A 19,915-nucleotide genomic window follows, 5' to 3' on the forward strand; every position below is an offset into this window, starting at 1 on the left:
ATAGTCACATAATCCACTCAAATATTTTCATAGCCAAACAGAAACGTTTTAGGAAAAGAGGTGAGAGACTTTCCTAATTGAAAAGTGGAGCCATCTAAGAAATACTCCATTGGTGAAGTGTAGCTTTGTCATTTTTCCATTCCTGTTTTTCCCGTGGGACCCCACCTTGGAAATAGCCTTGACCCTTGTTTTGCCTCTTCCCAGCCCAGGTGAGAAATTGCGTCACTGGAAAGGGTTCTTAGCTGACGCCTACATTAAGCAAAGGTTATAGAAGATATTTCCATGGGCTAGGCGTTAGGACGTCCCACGCTGAAGAGAGAGGGTGACGCCAAGCGAAGAGTGAGAAGTAGGTTCGGAGCTCTCACACTGTTCAACATTAACATGCATGAGGAGGCCTACAGACAATTCTGACCAGTCACCGAAAAAGTCCTCTTTGCTTATTTTTTTGATTTATTTTTTTAAGTACAAGGAGCCTAAAGAAAATGACCTCAAACTGTATTTTACATCATTTCTGCATATTTGAATTCCGTAAATGATCCACAACTCGAATAAAGTGATGGAGAATTAGTTAATCTGTTAATTAGTAATTGGCACAAAAGTAGTGTAACTGAGTTTGGGAAATACAGCGTTTACAACGTCTACATCAGTGTCCTCAATGTTATCTACATTCCTGGACATTCCTGGTTGGGGTTGTGAATTGTTTTCTATAGACGATCTCTGTACAGGAGTAAAAGTATTGGCCAATGAAACTGCTTAGGGGCGTGGATTTCCGGCGGGCTCGTGCGGCCACACTGCAGAGTGGGCGTTTAATAAGCCATCTCGTCTCACTCTAGCTCATACATGACTTCCCAATACATAAGTTGGGTTACTCCAAATCGGGATATTTACAGTCGCGGTCGGCCGACAAAAATGACAGAAAGCTCCTCGAACAAGCTGCTAAACGGAGACTCCTGTCACCGGACCTCAAACGGTAAAAAACCGAGTAAAAATGGCTTCGTGAAGAACCACGGGCTGTTTCAAGAGCCACAGAAGTATCGTCGCCCAAGGGAGAAGGTAAGGCCCAACCGTCAACTGCTCGATAGGGGAGGACCATAAACAATCATTGATGTGTTCGGTATTGTATGTACTAGACTAGTTTGAATTAACTAAATAAGGTGAGCACATGTGTTATTAATTATTTTTTTCCCCGTGTATAATTTGCGGCTATGCATTCTTGTTTTGGAGTATGTTTTGTTTGCAAAAGTGTGAGCTGCGGCTAACTTAAAGTCAACCTTCTATGACGGCAGCCGAACGTCACCTGACATGTAAACAGTGTTACATTAGCTAGCTAATGTACGTTAGTTAATTAGTTTGGTTAGCTATATGATGTTAGTTTAAATAACGGCCTATGCCTAGCGTTATTTCCTAGCCTTGCAGTTTGTCCCAATGCGGCAAATTTCAAGCTAGCTACCCGGAAATACATTAAACTTAATTTTTAATCAGGTGGCATTCGAAGTACTACTTTTATATTATTAACATTGTGGTTTTAAAACACACATGTTGCTTGTGACCGGTAACGTTAGTATATGCTATGAAAGCTGCACTTGTGTTTGCGTTTTAAACTTCTTGTTTAGTGGTAACGTTACATGCCACCTGATCATGGGGGGGGGGGGGAGGAATTGTAGTGGTGTCTTTTTATGTAACCTTACACGTGTGTGTGTGTGTGTGTGTGTGTGTGTGTGTGTGTGTGTGTGTGTGTGTGTGTGTGTGTGTGTGTGTGTGTGTGTGTGTGTGTGTGTGTGTGTGTGTGTGTGTGTGTGTGTGTGTGTGTGTGTGTGTGTGTGTGTGTTGGTCTCTCTTTGTGTGAAGAAGACCAGGACCCTGTTGTGTTATTACTAGAGAGCTGTCTCCTGGGGGCGGTCAGAGCAAGCCTGCTACCATATGACATTTTAGAGGGAAAGGAATGTATCCAGGCTGTGAAGGGTGTGGTCCCTCCTAGGGTGGAAAGGAAAGAAAAGCACAGAAAACACTGTGTGTGTGGAGGTGGAGTACACACACACACGCCTTTGTTCTGTTTTCAGTTGTTTAAAGCACAGACGATTTCTCAACACAGTCGAGAAGTCAAACCTAAAATCCCAGGCTTGCAACAGCATAAAGCTGCAGAGCTGCTGATCTTAACATAAAGCGGATTTACACAATTGGCTCCAGATGCTTTGGTTGTCGCACCAATTACATCCTTGTGCATTTAATGTCTCCATCCTGCCAGAAGTTAGGCAGAGCTGCAGGTCATATCACTCCTGATAATGCTATCAGGTGTTTGTTGTTTGATTTTCAGTTGTTTTTTTTTCTGTGATGTCAAACAATGTGATTGGGCCAAATTATACTATGCACAGCATTTACCAGTAGTTTAGTAATGCCCAGGATTGCTATCAACACTGAAAAAGTGCCATCATGTCATCCTGTTGCTGACATAAGTTCTTCTGGTTCTTGATAAGGCAACTGCAATTAGAGTTTGATGCACATAGATCTATGTTTGCAAGAGGAACCAGGGTGTTCAAGAACTCCTTGTCTATTGTAGCTGTACCTGCAGTGTTTCCTAAATCATTCCTTCAAACTGATTGGCCTCTGTCCGTTCATTTAACAAGTACAGTACTAAGACCATTTTACAATATGCCTGAGTCCCAGTCACAGACCAGTGATAAATGTCCTCCTGGGTCTGTATCTGAAAATGTATCTTTCTTTATTGAGCTAGCCATAATCCCCATATTAAGAATATATGAAAGTGGTTGGAAGCAGGTTAATTATGAGCAGGTTGGAATAAATGATCTCAGTGAGATCATTTATTGAAAGCCGTTTTCAGAATGGAGACGTCAATAATCAGTCAGTAAAAATGAGCTGCGACCTGAATAGGCAAGTAGTGGGGAGAGGACTTACTTATTTACTCTGTTTTAGGCTTAATGTGAAACATACACCACATGCAAGCTTCGCTTATTGTCTATACAATGTAATACGATCATCATCTCTTGAGCTGCAGAGCAAGCATGTAAACCAGCAGATTTGTTTGTTGTTCGGCTGCTCTTCTGGGGACAGTTGCTGTGCTGTCTTGCCATAAACAGATGGTACAAGTCTACCTCTCAGCAGCCCCGGTTTGTCCACAAGTAAAAAAATAAATAAATAAATAAAAAAAAAAAAGCTCAAATGACATCAGTCAAACTGTATTTAGCTGCTGTGGTTGGTAACAGTCTCTTTAAACTGTGTATTTGGATGTGAATGGGTTTTTGTGCTCACTGTTTGACAGTCCACAAACCATGGCTTCTGGTCTCTCAATGCACTTTATTAACCTTTTGAGAAAGGAACCTGTTTGACTGGTTACACACACACACACACAGCACTCTCCTGTTTCCTGGCTCAGAGGTATTTCTTGGAGAAGCGTGACTGGTCACATGAAGTATGGTTGCTAAGCTGCAGGGCAGAGCTTGTCATGGCTGAACGCCTTCATTTGTTTAATAATGTTGGTTTTGTAGTTAGCCAGTCCACAGTCCAGCTCCAAACGATGCTAGTTTTTTAGTTTTTGTGGAGCTCCTCCGATGTGTGACCACATTTATATGGGCCCATAATCCAAGGTCAATATTGCTATTCATAAAACTAAATGAATTAGAACCCTGGATTGATGGCCATTTTACTGCTCACTGGTCCATGGGGACCTGGGCATGGTTTGGTCTTGGTCTCCATGTATTAATGCGCTTTTTGTAGCCTTTATTGGGTTTCTAACTCTTTCCAAGAAAAACAATTTTTACAAATCTGCCCTGCTGTCATCTAGTGAGTGCCCAGCTTACGCTGGATTGGTCTGCTATGCTTTCTCTCTGGCTTTATTGGGCTGCCTGGTGAAGCAGACTTAATGAGTAAACGGCCTCTAAGTCTGGCTAAATCATTACCTTTTATAAAGGAGAAACCACCATCTGGAATGTTGTTTTTTTTTTTTTTTTTTTTTTTTTTTTTTTTCTTTTTTTTTTTTTCTTCCCAACATTAGGTGGTATGACTTAGTTAATATTATTACTCCTAAATATGTTTGTGGAAAAAAGGTCTTTGGTTTTACCACTTTTTAAAATTGAATTGTAGTCGTAACTTGAAGTTAATAACAAACTATTTTACTTTATTGTCCCCCAGAACCAAAATGTCACACACAACTCGAGCCTGTACAAGAAGCCCTTTGCGGAATCATTTGAGGAGACTCCTCTACTGGTGGCCGTGCTCACCTACATGGGCTACGGCATCCTCACCATCTTCGGCTACCTCCGAGACTTCCTTCGCCACTGGAGCATCGAGAAGTGCCACGTGGCTCGGGAGAAAGAGGAGCAGAAGGTAAAAGTAGTTTTTTTTTTTATTTTTTATATTAGACCCCTTTTGAATGCAAAGGCTGATTAGAAAACCAACGGAATGTGAAGCCATTCAGGGCTAATTCAGTGACAGAAAAGTTCAAGCCTTCACTTCGGTCCTAATTCTAGAAAAGCACTGCATTACAAGTCACCTCCTGCTAAATTAGCTGTCTCAGTGTTGCAAGTCTTTCACACACTCTGTCACACCTTTTTATATCTGGTTCAACAGCTTTCATTGACTGTTCTCGTCTGCCACAGAACAAAGATAGCTCCTCTGGAATATAATGAACTGCCTGACATGCCATAAAGGGATCATTTCCACTGTCCCATTTCCCCCTGCAGGATTTCGTCCCCCTCTATCAGGACTTTGAGAATTTTTACACCAGGAACTTGTACATGAGGATTCGAGACAACTGGAACAGGCCCATCTGTAGTGTCCCGGGTGCAAAGATGGACCTGGTGGAGAGAGTTTCCCACGACTACAATTGGACCTTCGAGTAAGTTGCTGCACTGTGGTGTGGTTGTTCTATGTCTGTATGTGCGTGGGGTTCATTTATAATGAAGGTGTTGACAATGACGGTCATTACTGTGTGTGTGTGTGTGTGTGTGTGTGTGTGTGTGACTGACTGATCCTTAGCTCAACAGGAAGTTCACTGAATTGCACTTTAAGTCACTGACCTCTTATTTCTGATAATAAGCGTGACGTGTAAGCCATGATTCAGATGGTGATGTTGAAAGCTCGAGTATCTGTCACATGGTACTGAACAGAAGCACTACAGTATGTACGCTACCACAAAGAAGCCCTAAACACACAGTCCTCTACAAATGACACAGGTTGTTATAAATGCAATCCAATATCCATACAATCGAGAAGGCACAAAATAATTTTTGTCCCATTACCTTCATTTTTATTCCCTATTATTACCTCAAGGGAATTGTAAATGTCTTAACTCAGTGTTTTACAAGAACTGCTGGAGTTCTGCAATGTTTTAAGACGCACAAAATAAATACAAGAATATACACAAACTGCCCTGATAACCGCGACGGTTGTGTCATATTTTATTATTTTTCTTATCTTACTGGAATGTACAGTATAATGTGAACTATGCCAGCTGAATTCCCTTGGCACAATGCACTTTTGTATAACTGCCACAGTTATCATGCACTGTGATAATTAAGAATAACATGGAGCAGGAAACGGTTGCCAGGCCAACCCGGCAGTCAGGCACACATGTTGAAGATCATTCTTTCTATTAACCCAGAGTGAGGGTATCAATTCTCTGTCTCAGGCTTCCTCTGTCTCTCTCAGGCACACAGGCAGAGTGGTGAAGGACGTCATCAACATGGGCTCGTACAACTACCTCGGCTTTGCTGAGAACACCGGGGCTTGTGCTGATGCTGCTGTTGAGGCCACAGAAAAGTATGGCGTTGGAGTGGGCAGCACTCGCTGTGAGATCGGTAAGGGGTCAAATTAAAAGTTAGATCTGTCTGTTTTTTTTTTTTTTAGAAGCTCTCATGATTTGTCATCATCTATAGGTGCTTTTTTTTTATTATAAAAATGAGTCAATTCATGATTAAATGGACCTCAGCTGGTATTTTAACAGCTGCTCCCTCTTTTGTCCGTTGCTCTTTCAGCACACAACAGAGGCTACAGGCTTAAGTGGTTTTGAAGGACTAAAAGGTAGAGTTTTGAAATATAGTTAACCATTGTGAAAGCTTTGAAGCTCAAGTGCGTTTCAATTCAGCCCCTAGTTTGCTGCAGCCGCCTTTTTGACGTTGGCAGCTACTGATTAGTTTGTCACACTTGATCTTGTTATCTTTTTCTCAAAGGAAAAGCTGAGGTTTGTGGTGTATTTAGCTTACAATGGCACTGTGGAGTTTTCTTTCAAACTAACAAAACGTGTTTAATACATTCAGTGTTCTTCACCCAAACATTTTGTGTGTATCCTTGAAGTATACCAAATGTGTCGAGTGCATTTCCTCCCTCCATAAGAAGTATTTTAAATCCAGTATTGTTTACATCCATGCTTGCTAGCTTGCAGTCTTTTCTTCCCAGTAGAATAGTTTGACACCATTGTTAGGACATTGTATCGTGTCACTCAAGTGTGCGCATGTGCAACAAAACAAACAAAACAGGGACCCACTCCTAGAATAACAGCTCCATTGTGCTACTAGAGGTCAAAAACTCCACTGAGAACCTTTAAGGAAAGTGGACCTGACCTCTATGTTCGTTTAACAGGTTTAAGAAAACAAGTGTGATTTAAACGTTTCTCCCTTAAGACAACTCTGCAATTTGCAGTACACTAATGGGAAGTTGTAGTCAAACTGAGATTATGTCATTTCCAAGGGAGCCTGGACATCCACGAGGAGCTGGAGCAGTTGGTTGCCAGGTTCCTGGGCGTTGAGTCATCCATGGCTTTTGGCATGGGTTTCGCAACCAACTCCATGAACATTCCTGCTCTCACCGGGAAGGTATGGAATTTCATTCACTTCCTTTTTATTTAGTTTTTTTGCTCTCCCTCGAACATCCTGCCCCCTTTTTTGATTTGATTTACTTTTTTTTTTTTATTTACTTTTTTTTTTTGTTTTCTGTGTTTTTATAGTTACATTGGCCCCTGTACCCATATTGCAATTGTATGCAAGTGCCATTAACAGTTTGAGTGTTAAAGAAAAACACAGTTTCCTGTGCAAAGTGAAAAACAAGCAACGTTTTCAGATGTGTGGCCAAGTTTGAAGAGGTCGGACTGTTCCACAACACACTAGTTTCCACCCAAAGCTTTCAAAACATCTTGAGTGCAGGGGAGATTAATATTTGAGTCACAGCCCCTGTTGTTCTAACCCCAACAAATCACACATACCACTCGTCTGTGCGTCATCACTTGCCTTTCTTTTTTTTTTTTTTACAGGAAGTAGAAATCTGAGCTCACATGTGCTTTCACCTTGTGACTTAAAGAACACATTTCCTGACAACCGCATGAGTGAAAAACAGATATGCAGAGAGAGAGAGAGAGAGTATTTGCGTCACTGCCCTTGTCACAAGAGTTCATACATTCTTAACTGTCACTTTTCAGCAACCTTATGTCTTTGCCTAATTGTGTGTTGTGTAGCAACAGAGGAAATGGTGTGACCTGTCTGCATGTTTGGGTTTGTTGGCTTTAAAAGGTCAATAAGGTGTATTTATCCATAAGCAATATTTTTGATATAATGAAGAGTCGACCTGGAAATGTATTATCTTGGTTATGATCTGTGCATGTGAATATTCAATTCAATTTAATTTATAGTATCAGATCATAACAAAAGGTATCTCAAGATACTTTACAAATAGAGCAGGTCTAGACCTGACTCTATAATTTACAAAGACACAACTATTCCCCTAAGAGCAAGCATTTAGTCTAACAGTGGAGAGGAAAAACTTCCTTTAGGCAGAAACCTGGGACAGACCTCGGTTGGGACATAGAGACACTGATACAGATGTACAGATATAGAGAAATATGATTCAAAAGAATTATAGCAGTTGGTATTATGAACAGTGGCAATTATAGCAACAATAAAGTTAATGGCAATATGACTAAAAATAATAGTTGCAATAATAGCAGTTAAGGGTGTTGCAGGGCATAGCAGGGCGTATGACTTTTTCCTGATTTCCTGAGACCAGAAAACCATGTTTGGACATCATTGTGGTGGTTCATATCTATTAAAGGAAAACGCCGACTTATTGGGACTTCAGCTTATTCACCGTATCCCCCAAAGTTAGATAAGTCCATACATACCCTTCTCATCTCCGTGTGTGTCGTAACTCTGTCTGACGCACCCACCGCTAGCCTAGCTTAGCACAGATCCTGGAGGTAACCGGCTTCAACTAGCCTACTGCTCCCAATAAGTGACAAAATAACACCAACATTTTCCTATTTACAAGCTCTGCAACTTGGGCGGAGTGATTAGCGCAACACCTGAAAATCACTGTTGTTACTCTCTGCTCCTCACCACGGCGCTTTTCAGGTGCTGCAAGCAAATCACTCCGCCCAAGAAGCTAGTTCCCAGTATGTATACGGTTAGAAGATGGCCGTGTCTCATGTGACCTTGTTATTTGTACACGCTGTGACTATATAAATCACAACATGTGAATAGGAAAATGTTGGTGTTATTTTGTCACTTATTGGGAGAAGTAGGCTAGATGGAGCCGGTTACCTCCAGCATCTGTGCTAAGCTAGGCTAGCGGTGGGTGCGTCAGACAGAGTTGCGACACGCACGGAGATGAGAAGGTTATGTATGGATATTCTAACTCTGGGGGCATACGGTGAATAAGCTAAAGTCCCAATAAGTCGGCGTGTTCTTTAATGGCAACAGGTTTACTTAGAAAGGGAGTATTAAAAGTTCATGTGAAGGGCGTAACGTGAACAAGACTGGCCATCATTGGCCACACTGCGGGCATGTTCCAGAGTCTTCAGTTCAGTCTGGGCTAGAAAGTCATTGTTTAACACATAAACACTCCCAGCGTGTGAAATCCTGGGGGAATTAGCATTATGCAAGCAAAGCTCTAAAGAAGGTTGAAATTGAAAAATTCTTTCTGAATAGTGTTTGACTTTCCTGGCTAATTAGGGATTGCTGCACTCCTAATTTAGAAACCAATCACCAGCTAGGAAAACCAAAACTCCTCAACATCAGCTGTTTTTCTTCTTCTTCATCATCTTTTTCTCCTTGGTTTTTAGGGTTGTCTTATTCTGAGTGACGAGCTGAATCACGCATCGCTGGTGCTGGGTGCCCGTCTGTCTGGGTCCACAATTCGGGTCTTCAAACACAACAGTGGGTGACCTCCAATAATGAGCACATTACCTAAAAAAAAAAAAAAACAGTTGGATAAAATTGTGACCTACAAGTACACCCAATGTCTGCAGTAGCACAGAAAACGTTTAAAAGGATTAAAGTGGCTGCAGTGGATCTTCCAACACTATGAAACAGGATTTATCTATAGTCTGCCCTACCCAACAGCATGTTGCTTCACTCAAGGCAGGTTTTTATTACAACACTTGTTCTCATACTTTACTTCTGCATTTCTACACCTAACTGCCGCTTTGTCTTTCTCTAACACACAGTACTATATTGAATAGCACAGTAGTAGGTGTGGCGTGGCCTTTTTTTTTGGTTCAGGTTCTACGCGCACAGACGCACGTGTATACACACGCTCACCCGAGATCCTGACTTACTAGTTATCCGAGGTCACATTCAACAACCAGGAACCAGGCAGGTTTACTGCTAACAAAATGCTCTTACTGCTTCACAGGCGTGTGATCATAAAATATTGACACTCATCCCTTAATTGAAGAAAGCTCTCATATTACTTTGGGCTAATAAAAGCTATCCTACTAATAGCGGGGGTTTTCTTTGTATTGTAGACATGCAGAGTCTGGAGAAGCTGCTGAGAGATGCTATTGCACACGGGCAGCCGAGGACCCACCGACCCTGGAAGAAGATTCTCATTGTGGTGGAGGGCATATACAGGTATACAAAATACTCGTTCTCTCAGACACATGTACAGTGCACGTACACACGCAAACATAAATGCTTGCTTGAGCTAGATAATTAAACTGACTTAGCTGATTAAGTTTTTTTTTCTTTTTTATTCCTATTTCACTGCAAGTATTTTTACACCACGGCTGTAACATTATCACATTGTTTACTGCCAATTACTTGACACCCATAGTTGTCTGGGTGAGGGCTCATTCATTCTTTATTTAGCTTGACTGGTAGTTAGGGGTGTCACTGTTTCCCCAGTATTGTTTTCTCTCCCCACCCCCGCCTACTTGCCCACGTCGGAAGACAACGACAACTAACGCAGCGGAACTTACCGGGCGATGGCATGCAGCTTAAGACACAGGCTAACGTTAGCTTACCGGTAGCCTGCGCCTTGACTTTTCCAGACACCATGGCCACTGCCGGAGTCGGAGATATAAAGTACCCTTCTGCCATCTAGTGACTATTAATGTACAATGAATGTGCAAAAATGCAAAATCCTGCAAAAGAGAGGCTCCCTCTCAGTGAACCTTGAATAAACCCTGAATAAATAAAATAAATAAATAAAATAAAAAATGTTTAAATCGAAAATTGAATCAAACTGTGACCTTAAAGTCGAATTGTGGATTTGGACAATTGTGACGCACCTACTGGTAGTGCATTTCTCACTTCATTTGTACATTTGAGGAAACCCTTTACAGAAAGAAAGTGATGTATAGTATTTCCCTATATTCATCTATGGCATTGCCATCGGTGTGTTTAATGCACATCAGTAGTTGGAGTGTTAGTGCTTAGGACCTATGACAGGCTTGGAAATTCAACACCTTTTACAGCGTGACTTAGTAATATCGTAAAGGCTGCTTTTTATGATATGAACATGTCCCCATCTGCACTGTAGCAGCAAACTTAATTTGCAGTAAAACAATGAAGCACTGTATATAAGATACATATGTGAATCAATAATTCAGCAGGTAAGAGTTCAATGTAGGAATGTTTCCCTGCATTTATTTCACTTGATATTACACTCACTGTTGTATAAAACGTACGGAACAAAGCCATTTTCAGATGGGAATTCTGAATGCCAATTTAGTGGAAGTGTGTCTACTCTCCTTTTCAGCATAATTTATTCATTGTTCTTTGCAGTGTACTTACTATAAAAGCAGTCAATCCTGTTGATCAATAGAGTTCTAAGAAAAACTATACTAATGCAATTTTAATGAGGTTTCATTTCCAACGGGCCTTTTCAAAGCAACACCTGCACATATGCAACTAAACGAGTTAAGCAGTTGTCTATAGGATCAGCTGCTCACACACTCCCTCCATTACACAGTAGCTATCTGATGTTAGGCTTAGATTGTGGGTGTCAGTCTAACATTACGGTGTTCTCTATACAGGAGCTTTGGGCAGAATATTGAGAAGGGAGTGAGAAAGCTCATTGCATTCAAATTAACCGTTTATTAGGTCTCCATATGTCATGATGTACTGCTCTGCATTACGTTCATTTTGATTTTTGACATTTTCTTGTGCTGAAGTATGGAGGGGTCCATCGTGCGTCTGCCAGAGGTTGTTGCTCTAAAGAAGCGCTACAAGGCATATCTGTACCTGGATGAGGCCCACAGTATCGGGGCCCTGGGGCCTAACGGCAGAGGAGTGGTGGACTACTTTGGCCTGGATCCCAAAGATGTCGACATCATGATGGGAACGTTCACCAAGAGCTTCGGTGCTGCCGGAGGTTACATTGGAGGCAAACAGGTTGGGGAACTCATGCGTAGACGAAACCAAGGCCGTGAGCTCAAGACAGTGGAGTAGGAAGCCTTTTGTTTTGTTGGGGAAATTATAAGGCATGGTGATAACAGTAGCTGGAGCACTTGGTCATTCTCTTTAGGGACCTTAGCAATTTTCCAACTGCTGAGAGCCAGCACGTTGTGTGTCATTCCGTTTTTGGTATTGGTCAACACTGTGTTTACCAGTAATGGGAGATGACATCTCTCTTTTCTTTTGAAAAGGAACTGACTTGGTGTGAACTTTCTGTTTCAAGTTGAGTAGAGCTGCAAACAAGACTACTTCAGTTGGTCTAGCTCTAGGTTAAGACAAATCTACAAATGCAAAGCAAGAGTAAGCATACCGATACAAGATGGACTTAAAAACAGAAATGACTCTCCGTCTGAAACACTCATTTTTCACAGTGTGAAATATTGGACAGTTGTCATGCCCAAAATGCCCAGAAGATGGTGCATTAACTGAAATATTGTTGTTGTGTTTTAAATAAAGAAACCCTCAATCTAAATCTACAAATTGGTTTATTTACAATATTTTTCATTCTAAATTTTGTGAAATTTTAGCAGTGGTGGCCATCATTCTGCAGCAGCACAGAGGAAACACTGTAGTAACTAGTGATTTGTATCCATCAGGCCTGCTACATTGGAACAAAGTTTCTCTTTACAATGTGTTTCCTGTACCGCACAACTGTTTTCTGTGTTGGCACACTAACCAAATTAAACGTATAGTGTGCCAGTTGTTACTGGAAAATGAAAGTGACTCATTATATATTCTATTGTAATTTCTGCGTCAGGAGCTGATTGACTACCTGCGGCGCCACTCTCACAGTGCCCTGTATGCCACCTCCATGTCCCCTCCTGTTGTCCAGCAGATAATCTCCTCTATGAGGATCATCATGGGAGAGGACGGGACCACGCTGGGTAGGTGCCAGAAAATGACAATAATCACTAAAAAAAAGTGCATCTCTGTATTGGCAGCAGCGTTGCGTAATGAGAAGAGAGGGCACTAAAGCCAGCTTTAATCACCATCCGGTCTCCAAGATGGTGAGGTGACGGACATCATCTTTTAGGCTGTGATCATACAGAGCATGTTTGCAGGTCGCAAAACACAAGGCACACTGCACTGCCTTGCTTGTTGAAGACACCCCCATCAACAAACATCAAATCACCTGTTCTCAGCCAACTGTTATTTTGCTGTGGAGTTAAATGACGGTGTTTGTTTTTTCCACTCTGAGTTGAATTTTTTTTCACTGGAGGTGTTCAGGGCGTTTGGTGTTCAAGCCAAACGCCCCCCAGGCTGTTAAACACACGCTCTGTCTGATCAGGGCCCTACAATTGTTACCTTGAAGAAGATATGCAGAAGGCTTTGAGTGGGATACACACTGAGCAAGTAGAAACGCAGTCTTGTTGAGCTTTTCTTGCTTTATTTTATTTTTCTTGTGGTTGCAGCAATTCTGAAACGTCAAAGATGTCCGGGGTCACTCGCATCTGATTTGAGCACGTAGTTACACGATACCATCAATGACCACACGGCGGCAGTATAAGCCTGTGTCACCGACTTAATTCATTCCTGCAAACCAGTCTATAGCCAATGACTGGCTGCTGGCAGACATCAGTTACTATGGCGTCAACTCCCATCAGCTTTGCCACCTTCTGTACTTTGACTTGTTGATACGGAGTGTGCTGGTTTACCTTGGAAATGTTTCATTCCCAGCCAAGAGATAAAGGCTACCATCTATGGCCAGCTGGCAATTATTTACCAGTCAATAAAGGTGTGCCAAACGACAGCCTTGTCAAAGTGAATGGCGTGTGAACCCATTCTAGATATAACTTAAATGCCACAGGTGGGTTTTAGAATGTCACATAATCTTGGTTTTCAAAATGAGTGACCGTTGGTAGGTTAAGCTGGATTACTTGGGGGGGAAAAAATATATTTATATTCTAATAGTTTGAGATGGTTACTTCTGATTTTAAGAACCACTTTTTTTATTTTTTCAAGCTGAAGAGTTTTTTTTTTTTTTTTCTTCACTACCCATTCCGATGATGGCACAAAAAAACCTGCAGTATGATTGTGTCTCTTCAGCATGGTTTTGCATATTTCAAGGTCTCTTTCTGTAGTCCTCTATAGCAGCCTCCTCCTGCACATTTTTAAAGCAGATGTGTGGACAGTTCCCCACCTCTGTCTGCTTCAGCCCAGGCTGATGGAAGGTCTTGAAGTGCTGGTATGTTGACTCTTCTACCCTCTGCCTTTATGGCTTTCAGATGTGTGTTTCTTTGCCTTCATGCTGGGTACAAAGCAGCATGGTGCTTAGCACCAGAGATCTGTGCAGATCAAACTCTGTTGGACTCATCTCCTCCACACACAAACGGGTCACTAAGGCTTGTTTTTCTTGCGGGGCTTCACCCCTTAACTCTTTACCGGGCTTGATTGATGCAGCCTTGATGAAAAGGCTGACTTAAGATCCGATCGCCTTGTTCCCCAGTCCTTCACTCATTGGGTACAGAATTAAACACCTGGAGCAGCCTTTTATAGTCTGGCTGGCTGACCTTACAACATATCCCAGCCTCCTTGTAGGAGACCAACAATGACAGTCTGATTGGTCGCAGCGCTCTCACTGTTTTGAAATTCAGGCGTTTGAAGATTCAGACACTGACACAAAGTCGAAGTGACAGTTGAGCTGCTTGCTAACAGTTTGTTGCTGCGGGACGGCTGCTCGTGGTTCCCGGCACAGGCCTGCATCAACATGGACGTTTGTTGTTTGAAGCTTACATCAATCAAATATGTAGATGGGACATAAGGGTTCTTTTCTTCAATATAAAAAGAATGCGCAAGTGTTTGAAAAGCAAAATGTCTGAATATAATATGCTACTGTTGTTTTTTTTTTCTTTTTCAACTGATCACACCGTGCTGGGAATAGCTTTGGATTCCTTGACTGCGGAAAAACAAGGTCTGGATAAATATAATGTCCGACTTTGTTGTGTCTCAGGGTGCTTTTGAAGCCGTGGTGTTTCTGCTCTGTTTTTCAGCACAGCCAGGCAGATGTGTGTTGCTGTTGGCGCTTTGTGACATATGGTTATTTGTTTGGTTGAGATGCTATCTGTGGAGGCTCGGCCTGAGGATTCAGTGAGTGAATCCACAGTGGACACGTGAGGATTGATGCCTGTTTAGCTTCAGCCCCTTGACCTCGACCTTAAAGAATCCTGCTCGTCTTCAAAGCCAAGTGGTGTAGCGCTGTCTCCAAATAAGTGTAGGACACGATAAAAGACAGAGTTTTACACTCATCCAATGGATTTCTTTTTTTGTTTGGTTGACGTGGTTTTGTGACTGGAGCAGGACTTGGCTCTGGGATTGCGAGTTCTCACTCCACCTTGGATCAGTTTTATTAAACTAACTTGGGCTTGTGCTGTCAGATGATATTCATGTTCTTCATTTTAAAAGCAGGCTAAATAGAAGAATACAGAAATAAGCAATGATGGATAACTCTGCAAAAGTACATGCTGTTCCTTGTTTCCTTCACTTGGCCTCTGAACAAGAGCGGATAATACGGTTTTAGGAGTATTACAAGCATAACAAATGACATATCTAACAGTGTTGTAGGTGTCTTCACTTATTGTGGTTGAAAAGACCTCTGTCCAGGTTGCGTGGAACTGTGTGCGGTCACAACATGTACTCATAGGAGTAATAAAGGCGTGAGTTGTCGTGCCCTAACAGGAGAGTGAGGAAGGTGCCAGTCAAGAACAGTCTGTGTACATGAAGAGGTCTAATCAGGCAAATTAAGTGGAAACACCTGTGTGACGCAAACTGGATCCTCGTCACCAAGGTTGTCTAATTGCAACAGAACTTTAAAAAAACAAACAAATTCTCGTCCGTATGAAAGAAGGTCTTCTTTCAACGTCGAGCTACAGTTACTTTGTTTGTAAGTTTGCTTTGAGTAAAAATAATAAGCTTAATAAAACCTGTTGCTCACAATGTGAAACATCCCTCTGTTTATCTCCCCCTTTCCAGGTATTGATCGCATCAGACAGCTCTCAGAGAACACCACCTACTTCCGCAGGGAACTCCGTGAAATGGGCTTCATCATCTACGGCAACGATGACTCGCCTGTAGTGCCCATGATGCTCTATATGCCGGCCAAAATTGGGTATGGGATTCTCATGGATTTCACATTATTTGATACATTTTCAGTGCTTTACACATCAAAGGAAATTTAGGCTGGCTAATTGGATGCATTTCCCAAATGATTTCACATTTTGGAAAAGCCCTAAAAGGCTTCTGCTCTAATTTTAATGGCTTGTTGTAATGTTGCCCTTTTTCCAAATAGAATCGGACTTAGTATGTGGAAAACTGTTTATGATGTCAACTTCTCACATTAAAGAGAACACCATCGAAGATGTGATGGTGGCGGGGTCACATCATCAGTTAGATTTGCAGAGTGTTGCCCTGTGTCTAACGTCGCCGTTGCTTTTCAGGGCATTTGGTCGGGAGATGTTGAAGAGAAACATCGGCACCGTGGTCGTCGGCTTCCCGGCAACACCCATAATCGAGTCGAGGGCACGTTTCTGCATTTCGGCTGCCCATACCAGAGAGATGCTTGACACAGTAAGTCATCCTGTAATAAGTCCAATCACTGTCCAAAACACCAAATGAAATAAGGTTTCTGTATTTATCTTACATTCAAAATAAATAGGTGAATATAGAATTTTGTTTAAATCAATAATGCAAAAAAAAAAAATCATCACATCACAGACACCCATAGGTTTACAGTTTTGAATCGCTGCAAAGGACCGTGGCTGATTCTTGCCATTTATTTCTTCACTTTCTTGTTGCAGAAGCTTTTCTCAGATGTCTCGCCATAAAAGGGCTGTATTTACTCTAAAAATGGAGTAGAAAGATTCTACTTGCAGTGGGAACAAAACAACTTCAAAATGAGCATGAAAATCGCCTTAAAATGGTCATTAGCACGTCGGCACAAACTGGAAAAATGCCTCTAATGATATTTGCATTTGCTCCACTGTCATCTCTTATATGCCTCAGAGATGAGTAAAACTAGTTTCTTGGACACATCTGGGCTCTATGTTTGTATCGAGTGCTGCCACTTCCAATATACAACTAGCCATTTGGTCTTTAGTTCTCATCCAAGATGTGAAGAGAGAGACCTCTTCTTCAGGGGATGTTGTTACAGGACAAACTTAATTTTATCCTCAACATCATATAGGAGTTTGTTTGGATTCATGGGTGATCATGTATCCAAGAAGCACTCAGTGAGCTTTTCTCAGCTGTTGATCAACCAGATCTGCCTGAATGACTGCTGACTGACTGTTTTCTATGTACGTGTGTGTGTCTGTCTACATACTATGTGTGCCCGTTGAATAATTAAGGCTCCCAATGGGTCCTTTATTACAAAGAAACTTGGAAGGCCAAGCTGTCTCGGAGTATTACAGCGTGGCTCAGACGGAGACTTTAATTTGAGCAGTTCTGCCTCTCCAAAGACACTTCATTCATCTTACTGAGGAGCATGTCAACACCGTTTGTAATAGACCATTTAAAGGGCATCAGCTTGCCTTTGTGGAGTACTTCGAGGAGCCACTTTTTCCGTCTTTGGAACAGCCAGCCCTCGCTATTTCTCAAACCATGGAATCAGAAAAAAAAAAAAAAAAGGTCAAGAGGAAGGTAAATTGTTTCCAGGTGCCCTGTGGTGTTGCAATGCTGATACAGTCTCTTGTGGAAAGATGTAGAGGAGTTTCTGTTCAGTTGTGGTTTATGCAGGGAGCCTTCTGTTCACCTTTGCTTTCAGAGCCCCCTCTTCTTCAACACTGCCATGTTTAATGCTTGAAAATCCAAGTGTGATTAAGTCTTAACACTTCATTTAGCACCTACAAACACAATCGTCTTTCAGGTTGTCTAGCTATGTGTGCAATCTGCTCTTCTTGACCGTTTATTTTTTTTTTTTTTAACTCTGGCTGTATTCACTTACTTATTCACTTACTTTTGATTGACATTAATAATGTCTTTTTGGATTGAGATTAATAGCATTCCTCCTGTTGTTTTGCCAGGCGTTGAAGGCCACCAGTGAAGTGGGCGACCTGCTGCAGCTGAAGTACTCCAGACGTGAACGGCCTCTCCCCTCGCTTGGTTGGATGGCCGAGGAGAGCCTGCTTCAGGACTGAGCCACATCACCGCCTTCTTCCCCACAGCTCAATGTCCCTCCCTCACTTGACCTTTTCCTGCCCGATATCCCTCATTTTCCTCTGAGCCACTGTCTCCAACCCGCTTCGCCATATCTCTTCAAATCAGACTCCCGTGGACAGAACCAAAGTCTTCACAGTTTTGAAAACTGCACACTAGCACCACTCATTAGCCTGTGTGCAGTCTGTGACCTGTACAGTTGATTTTACCGATGGCAGGGTAGGACCAAAATCCCCCTACGTCTGTCTGCACATATGTCCCTTCAGTTTGTCCTAACTTATTGTGACTGCATTGGTCTAAAGTCAAGTCTTATTCCTGTGTGCACCTTTTAAATGTGTGTCCTGTTCGTGCAATAGCAACAACAACTTTGAGTGTCTTTATAATCCAAAACAACCTAGAGCAAAGTAGACAGATTTTTGCCTCAAGTTCCTACTTGTGCACTTGGAGAAAAAGAAATATGATCATAGCTGTTGCCATGATGAACATAAAAGGAAAGAATGATATATGTACAGTAAATATTATTTAACCAGAAGTTGGTAATGCTGCATTAGGGTAGCATCCCAAACCTCAAAGAGAGATACATTATTTTACAGGAGTAACATTAGCATATGTACTCCATCTGTATTTATCTGATGGCTTTTTTTTTTTTTCTAATCACTTTTACTTGAATAGAGTATAGAATTTTGGGTTATTTCCCTAACCAAAGGATGTATATGTATAGATATGTTTTATACCTTTTCTCTTAAAATGTAAAGCATATGTTCCAAAATTAAACATTTAACAGGGAAACAATCCCAGGGAGCAAGAATAAGGAACATTTTTATTCCTTATTTTCTAGAAACTATTTCAGCCTTATTTACACCTGCACTCAAAATCTTGAGCCCAGTGTCTTTAACATTTCTATGAGCTTATGAGCTACATGTGTGATTATTTTTTATTTTTATTCTTTTGCTAAATCCTTCTCACTCAAGTGCTTTCATGTGAATCCGCGTCGACACCGATCTCTGAGCACGATGACACGCTGTAACTTAGGTCTGTATGTATGACGATGCCGCTCCCGTGCCCATCTGATTTACAGACTGCTTTATTTATTTAAAATGTCTTTGTCATCTTATTTCTGTGAAACATTATTTTGATCTGGAAGGCAGCTCGAAATGTGTCCCAGTGTGTCTTTGAACTACCTACACGTCTTAACTTCAGTGCTCGCACTACTGACAGGCATTGTAAATGCACAGATGACGTAGTCACTCAAATTTGAAAGATTTGTATGGGTATGCTTCAAATGTCATTTTTTTTTTTTTTTTTTTTCTTATAGTTCATCTGTGGTCATCTTCTGGAATGACATTCCATATCAGCGTCAATTGTTTAGTTGTACTGTTTTTGTCTCCCTTTTTCTGTGGGAGGTCACCCCAAACATGGCATACATGCCACTGTCACTGTCAAATATCCTGCTGATGTGTCTGTGTTTATGTTCTACCACCGAATTGATGTGAATTGGGAGTGTAGCCAGTCAGAAAGCTGGCCATTCCTATAAATGTTCATCAAAGTGATTAAACGCAACTCAAATTTCGAAGCTTTTGTTATTTTTTGCATTTAAGCTAGCAGGACAACTGTTGGGGTGCTTTTAACTTTACATCCTTTGTATTGTCTTTGAGTGGTCAATTCCAAATTGTTTTCACAGAAAATGGCTTGAATAACAACTATGATATATATAGGAACACATGACATGATCTTGATTGATTTCAGAAATGTGCCCTAATTATTTTTCGCGCAGCACCATGCAGTATGTCAAGTCTCTACATTTCGGTCTATGGAGGCAAGAATGTAATTGCAAACAGCAATGTGACCGTTTCTCTCAGCCAGGTTTCCTTCATTGAAACTAAGGAATTAAAGTCAAAAGAGATTATCAAAATGTTTGAGTTGCTTGGAGCTCTTTGATGTAATGCGAGTTTTCCAGCCTAGCTTCCACAACTACCTGCAAACTGCAGGGACCATTGGAAACTTGCTTATCAGTTGCTTTTGCCCTTGGAATTGTATTTGGGTTAAAGATAAACCACTTGGAGGACTTTGTAAAGCCATGATGT

At 41.5% G+C, this 19,915-nt stretch overlaps 1 protein-coding gene across 1 annotated transcript; it reads left to right on the top strand.

Annotated features, from left to right (window-relative positions):
* The first annotated feature begins 793 nt into the window (after positions 1 to 793).
* sptlc2b (serine palmitoyltransferase, long chain base subunit 2b) lies at positions 794 to 19,403 on the top strand. The gene is made up of 12 exons (XM_039781276.1): positions 794 to 1,053; positions 4,147 to 4,341; positions 4,698 to 4,852; positions 5,665 to 5,813; positions 6,703 to 6,827; positions 9,065 to 9,158; positions 9,749 to 9,854; positions 11,399 to 11,618; positions 12,439 to 12,565; positions 15,651 to 15,786; positions 16,115 to 16,244; positions 17,699 to 19,403. The coding sequence occupies exons 1-12, from the start codon at positions 841 to 843 to the stop codon at positions 17,810 to 17,812; spliced, it is 1,764 nt and encodes a 587-aa protein (XP_039637210.1). The 5' UTR covers positions 794 to 840; the 3' UTR covers positions 17,813 to 19,403.
* The last annotated feature ends 512 nt before the right edge of the window (positions 19,404 to 19,915 follow it).

This window comes from Perca fluviatilis, chromosome 18, assembly GCF_010015445.1.
Source record: "Perca fluviatilis chromosome 18, GENO_Pfluv_1.0, whole genome shotgun sequence".
Classification (NCBI taxonomy): Eukaryota; Metazoa; Chordata; class Actinopteri; order Perciformes; family Percidae; genus Perca; species Perca fluviatilis.

Bases quoted from the DNA above. Each gene is read 5' to 3' on its own strand.
- sptlc2b (XM_039781276.1), top strand. From the start codon at position 841: ATGACTTCCCAATACATAAGTTGGGTTACTCCAAATCGGGATATTTAC. The intron at 9,159-9,748 runs GTGGGTGACCTC...TTTGTATTGTAG, and splicing joins TCGGGTCTTCAAACACAACA to ACATGCAGAGTCTGGAGAAG. The intron at 16,245-17,698 runs GTAAGTCATCCT...TTGTTTTGCCAG, and splicing joins CCAGAGAGATGCTTGACACA to GCGTTGAAGGCCACCAGTGA.